General features: G+C 48.3%; 1 protein-coding gene across 1 annotated transcript in view; it reads left to right on the plus strand.

The window, feature by feature from the left end:
- The first annotated feature begins 5,449 nt into the window (after window positions 1-5,449).
- The window catches only part of FAM131B (family with sequence similarity 131 member B), an 80,694-nt gene continuing 79,229 nt past the window's right edge, over window positions 5,450-6,914 (plus strand). Inside the window, exon 1 of the mRNA XM_015428121.1 lies at window positions 5,450-5,531. Coding sequence (XP_015283607.1) covers window positions 5,450-5,531 — 82 coding nt within the window. The remainder of the gene's footprint in view (window positions 5,532-6,914) is intronic.

Here is a 6,914-nt window from a genome sequence, read left to right on the forward strand (position 1 = left end):
ATCTGCTCAGGTGGTGGCACCTTTTGACCGGAGACATTCTTGTGGCACCAGAGGTAATATTGTAGATTAACCTCTGTCACCAGCACACATCAACGAACACGAAGCTGCCTTATATGAATCAGACCTCTGGTCCATCAAGGTCAGGATTGTCTATGCCGGCTGGCGGCAACTCTCCAGGGTCTCAGGGAGACGTTTTTCACATCTCCAGCTGCCCGGTCCTTTTTCCTGGAGATGCCGGGGATTGGAACCTGGGACCTTGTGCACGCCACGCGGAGGCTCTTCCACTAAGCCACAGCCCCTCCCCGAGCAGTCTAATCCTTTTAATTGCCACAATCCCAAATTACCTAAATGACAATGGAGACCGAAAGACTCGTCATTAATTACAGAATGGGGAGATGTCAACGGAGCCGTGCTCTTCCTGTGCTTAGCCTAAACTTCCTATCAAGTATTAACGGTAAAAGTATCTTTGGGATAATACATTCATAACCAAGATTCGATTATTCACATCAGATCTTCTGCAGATAACCTACAGCTGAGACTCATTATTTTCTTCCAGCCGTTACAACAACTAGGTCAGTCTGTTTGCACGGAAATTGCACGCTGGGCTCAGAATTCCTAGCCCTCCGTTTGCCCAGCGATCACATGGAGCTGTGTAAATAACTCTAGGTCGTCTTTTCCGTTCCAGATGGATACGATATTCTGCCAGTCTCCCGATGCGTTGTCAGAGAAACCTTTTGAAAAATGAAGTAGTGGGAGCCTGTGCAGCCCAATAACATTCGTTCTTTTGTGGAAATGTATACGTGTGTGTACACACACACAAACTCATAGGGTTGCCAGGTCCCTACCTGTTGCCGGCGGGGGCGCCAGCCTGCTGTCCTGGATATCCTGGCGTGTACATCATCGTGCCTACGGGTGACATCATCGTGCAGGGCACGTTGCGGGAGAACACTCTAGCATTTGAGGAGAAACTCTATGGCTACCATAAAGTTTTTTCTCATATGCTAGAGCGCCCCCCCACCCAGCAACATGCCCTGTGCGATGACGTCACCTCCAGGTGACGTCATCGCGCCAGGCACATCGGCATGAATGGGGTGTTCGGGGGCGGGGCTCCCCCACTAGCCAGCTGAGCAGCAGTGGATTGGGCCCCCCGAAAGTGGGTAAACCCCTGCCCCCATCAGGGAGATGGCAACCCTACATACACACCCAGACAAGTATATGTACGTATCTATAAACAGTGCCAGTAAGGTGTAGCAGTTAGAGTGTCAGGTTATGATCTGGGAGACCCAGGTTCGAATCCCCGCACTGTTGTGGGAGCTTGCTGGGTGACCTTGGGCCACTCATGCACTCTCGGCCTAACTCACCTCGCAAGATTGTTGTAAGGTTAAAATGGAGGAGAGTAGAAGGACGTGAGCCACTTTGGTTTCACATTGGGGAGAAATGACACAAATAAAATTTGTGGTCTACAGATCGTACTCAAAATATATAAAGCGAAACAACCTACTGGACGAAATTGTTGTCAAGTTCCTCCGAAGACAGATAAGGGATGAAATCAGGAAAGCAGCATCGGCAAATCCCCTGAAGCTGGGAACAACCGAAATCAGGGTCCTAAAGGACACTCCGTTTGAAGTATGCCAGAAAAGGAAACCTTATAAAGAATTGATTTCACTCCTACAAATCAACCAAATTCAATATTCCTGGTGTTTTCCTGAAGGGGCCGTGTTTAAATTTAGAGACAAAAGGGAGAAAATAGACTCGGCTATGAAGGCAGAAGAATGGGTGAAACGGCATTTCGGATCGGCGGAAGAGGAGCAGCAGCAACATGGAGGTGAAGCAGAAATAGCAGAGAAGGACTTGGAGGAAGACCTAGGTGCAGCGGGTGGTGCACTGACCAAAGAAACCTACGATTTAAGACTTAGAAGACCAAAGTAACTCTAAGACTTTAAGAATACTCGCAAGCAGGGATGATGAATGCTAACACGAACTGACTAACTCTCTAACTCTAGCGGAATGTTTTGTTTTTTTTAAATAACAACTGGATTTTGTTGTTGTTGTTGTTCAGTCGCACAGTCGAGTCCGACTCTTTGCGACCCCATGGACCAGCTCCCTCCAGGCCTTCCGGTCTTCCGCCATCCTCTGAAGTTTGCTCAACTTCATGTTCGTTGCATCGATGACACTGTCTAACCATCTCATCCTTTGCCGTCCCCGTCTTCTTTGACCTTCAATCTTTCCCAGCATCAGGGTCTTCTCCAGGGAGTGCTCCCTTCTCATTTGGTGGCCAAAGTATTTGAGCTTCAGTTTCATTATCTGGCCTTCCAGGGAACAGTCAGGGTTGATTTCTTTGAGGATTGACTGATTTGATCTCCTTGCAGTCCAAGGGACTCTCAAGAGTCTCCTCCAGCACCATAGTTCAAAAGAATCTATTCTTCGGCGCTCGGCCTTCCTTATAGTCCAACTCTCGCAGCCATACATGACTACTGGGAATACCATTGCTTTGACCATGCGGACTTTTGTTGGCAGGGTGATGTCTCTACTTTTTATCATGCTGTTTAGGTTCGCCATCGCTTTCCTCCCAAGGAGCAGGCGTCTTTTAATTTCATGACTGCTGTCACAGTCTGCGGTGATCTGGGATCCCAGGAACGTGAAGTCTGTCACTACTTCCAACGACTTCTCCTTCTATTTGCCAAGGAGTCATGGAGCCGGATGCCATGATCTTAGTTTTTTTTATGTTGAGCTTCAAGCCCACTTTTGCGCTCTCCTCTTTTACCCTGAGCAAGAGGCTCTTGAGGTCCTCTTCACTTTCTGCCATCAGAGTGGTATCGTCTGCATATCTGAGGTTGTTGATCTTTTCCCCCGCAATCTTAATTCCTGCTTGTGATTCATCTAGGCCAGCATTTCGCATGATGTACTCTGCATATATATTAAATAAGCAAGGCGACAATATACATCCTTGTCGTACTCCTTTTCCTATGCGAAACCAATCAGTTGTTCCATATCCGGTTCTAACTGTCGCTTCTTGGCCCTTATACAGGTTTCTCAAGAGACATGTGAGGTGGTCTGGTACTCCCATCTCTTTAAGGACCTGCCATAGTTTGTTGTGATCCACACAGTCAAAGGCTTTAGCATAGTCAATGAAGCAGAAGTAGATCTTTTTCTGGTACTCTCTTGCTTTCTCCATAATCCAGCGAGTACTAACAGCTAATGATCTCCCTTCTTGGGTTTTTAGTTATAATGTGGGTCTAATTTACTTTTCTTTAATCCCAGGGTGCTTTTCCCTCCCCTTTTCTTTTTCCTTTAGTTTGTAGGGTGTAACAAAAAAAAAAATCAATAAAGCTACCCTGTCTTCAGGGGATTAAAAATAAATAAATAAAATTTGCTTAAAAGTTCATAGTTCTTTTAAAATCTGTTTTGGTCGTAACCTAAAAGATAGCTGGATAGCTTATAGGGTGTCCCCCCCCATGATCTATATTTTTAAAGATACATTTAAAAAAGACCCACAGAAGCAGATGAATAAATAGAAATGAAGAATGTCCCGGTGAAAATAATGCAGAAGAATAATAATGCAGAAAACAGTGCAGAAGCGTCATAGCAATACTTTTGCTCGTTGGGGGTGAGCGTGTGCTGTTGAGCTCTCTGGACCACTGTACGCAGCCAGTGGACTCTGTTTAGCGTAATCGATGGCAAGTGGTCCAGGTCTGCACGCCACTGGTGACGCAACACTGACACACTGTTTCTCCCTCTCCCGACACAGACGCGGAAGAGGAGACTGGAATTCTGTTGCTGGCAAGGCTGGCGGATTGTTTGGGGTGTCATTGTGGGGGAGGGATGTTCAAGGCATCTCTTGGCATGATGAGTGGCCAGATAGAATGAGTATCCGCTGCTTGGCTTTTTGGCAGCCTGCGTACACATGCCCGTTGCCCGTTCTAGCCCTTTGCTGGCAAGGAACGGAGCTGGAGGCTGTTCAGTGAAGTCCTCCCTTTATATCTCTGGAGTCTGCTGCAGCAGACAGACTCTCCTTGGCCATGTGCTGCTGTTTGGGGATGGGGAGCATAATCGTCTCTCTGGGGCTGAGCCACAGATGGTTGAGACTCCATATTAGCCCTGGAAACCCGTCTGCTTTTCTGAAATTGCGGGCTTAATTATAAGGCGGAAGCAAACATCAGATGCCGGAGTCATGCTTTTTTAGGTTCGCTACAAAGCAGCAAAATGCCTGGTTTTGCAATAGACCTGTGCTTATCGAAGCAGGCGTTCGGTTAGTCAGCTATTGAAGGGTCCTTATGTGTGCAGGGTGTTCAAATGCAGAGGGTTTCTGTATTATACACTGAGAGACTCCTTGCCGCCCCCCATAGAGAGTCCCTGTCACACTGAGTTTTAGATGATTTGCCCTTCCCGTGCAGGAGAGGGTAAGGCATTGCACCAGAAACTCTGAATGGGAAACGGACTTGTGTATTCAAAATTGATGTTCCAGTATGATTTTATCTGTAGTTAGGGCTGTGACCTGTGAAATAAAAAATTTCAGCCCTGCAAATTCTCAGAAGCCAGGATCTTAAAATAACCAAGCTGCAGTATTTGCAAATGCTCAATCCGAAACCAAGTTCTAATTGAGTTTGGGGGCATTTTCCACATGTCATAGCACTGTTGACATGACTGTACTTTAGGGAGGGGAACTGGCTGTACACAGACACAGTGTCCAGTACTATGAGAAGGTTGTTTGACTTATGAAGGGCATTCCATCAATGCATGAGGCCTGTCAGAAATATATGAGTGTTAGGGATGTAGTAAGGTGTCTCATTGTATATGTCTCAGTGCATAATAGAGCACCGCTTAAAAACAGTGATGGTTATCTCCCCCCCCCCCCCCCCGCGGGGGGGGATGTGAGAAGGCTCAGCCCACACCCAGCAAGTCCCAGGAGAGCCTGGGGGTGGTGGTAGGTAAAAACCAGAAGTGACATCATTAGCCACTCTAGGATTCACAAAAATCCTTAAACCATAGAGTTTTTGTAAATTCCAGAGGGTCCATGACGTCACTTCTGGTTTTTGCTGGAAATGACATTGTCATGCTTGGTGCATGCTCCATTCCCTCTCCCCATTTCTTTCCACCAGTGCCTCAGGTGCCGGTGGGCAAAGGGGTGGTATGCCAGGGCATTCTTATGCTGTGGGGTAAACTCTGTTTCTCCATGCCCTTGCTCCTGAAACACCGCATGCACTTCTTGTCAAAAAGTGATACTGATATCTTCTTCCTCCTTGCATCTCGGTCCTGTGTTTCTAGTGGGCTCAGTTTGTGTGTGTGTGTGTGTGTTTAAAAGATTCAAGAATTTTTGCAGTTCTGTGTACTTGAAAAATTTGTCCAGCAACTTAGATTATTAAATACTTTTTTTTAAGTTTGAAAAACTATTCCAGGTAGGATGTGAGTTCATGGTGATCCAAGCGCTGGCCAGTCAGTGCTATGCACAATGCGTTTCTGCTGGAAACTAGCTGAACTGTCTTCTCTTGGCTTCATCCTGTCCGCATGGTTGTACGTCTGGCCAGAATGGAGTGAGTGCCATTCCACGGTGGCTTTATTATTATTTTGAAGTTATTTATTATTTTGAACGTCATAGCAGAATTTTTAAAAACCCTTCTCCAGTGGTAACCTAGGCTGGAAGGAGAGAGGGCAGAGGCATTCTCCCTGCTGCATTCATCCAATGTTTGCCATTAGTAAACACCCCCCCCCCCCATGCAAATACATAGGGAGCTCCAGGTCAACACTGTTCTTAGGTGCATGGGGCTTTGTGGGAAATGCACTTGAAATGGCTGTTTGTGTTGATTCCCTGCCTGCCCCAAGCCAGTCACATCCAGGTGCCACCAGGCTTCGAGCTTTCCGATTCCCCACAGGAAGGAACCTGAATGGCAAACGGCCATGGCCAGTGTTCCCTCTAAGCTGAGTTAGTGTGAGCTTGCTCGCAGTTTTTTAGCCCCCGGCTCGCACATTTTGGTCTCTGCTCAGGACGGGATGGCTCCAGAGCAAACTAATCTACGCAGCGGCCAAACCGCCCACTCACAACTTCAATGCCAGAAGCTCACAAGGTAGAATTTTTGCTCGCGAGACTCCACAGCTTAGAGGCAGCCTTGGCCATGACCCTCTCTGCTGTGCGTTATGGGCATCTTGACATTGCAGTAACTCCAGCCTGATGGCCGCCACGGCTTAGATGACACCAACTGACGGTGACTCCCCTAAAGCCACCTGAATGGTTGAAATGAGATTTGATCTTTGCGATCCCTGCCTTGTGGCCAGGGATGCTAACCTCCAGGGGGTGCCCGGAGGAAACGGCTGCTTTGGAGGGGCGAGCTCTGTGGCATCACATCCCCGCTGAGTAGGGTTTCCAGGTCTGGGTTGAGAAATCCATGGAGATTTTTTTTTGGGGGGGTGTGAAGCTTGGGGAGGGTGGAATTTGGGGAGGGGAGGGACCTCAGCAGGGGATAATGCCATACAGTCCACCTTCCAAAGCAGCCATTTTCTCCCTGACCTGGACAGGTGGCCCAATCTCGTCAGATCTCAGAAGCCGAGCAGGGCCGACCCTGGCAAGTACTTGGGAGACCTCCAAGGAATACCGGGTCTGGGACGCAGAGGCAGGCAATAGCAAGCCACCTCTATGAAACAGTTGAGCCCCACTAGGGGTCACCGGACGTCAACCATGACTTCCAGGCGCGCGTGCACACACACACAGAGAAGCCTCACCAAAGTAGCCATTTTCTCCAGGGGACCTGGTCTGTGTTGTCTCAAGACCAGTTGTAATTCTGGGAGATCTCTGGCCACTACCTTGAGGTTGGCAACCATACTGCTGAGGCCCTTTCCCTCCCCCCCCCACCCCGCCCCCCCCCACCCCCCCCCCCCATCTTCAGGGGTTTCCCCATTGACAGCCCTCCTTGTGGCTCCCG

This window comes from Gekko japonicus, unplaced genomic scaffold (assembly GCF_001447785.1).
Source record: "Gekko japonicus isolate JY-2015 unplaced genomic scaffold, Gekko_japonicus_V1.1 scaffold1321, whole genome shotgun sequence".
NCBI lineage: Eukaryota > Metazoa > Chordata > Lepidosauria > Squamata > Gekkonidae > Gekko > Gekko japonicus.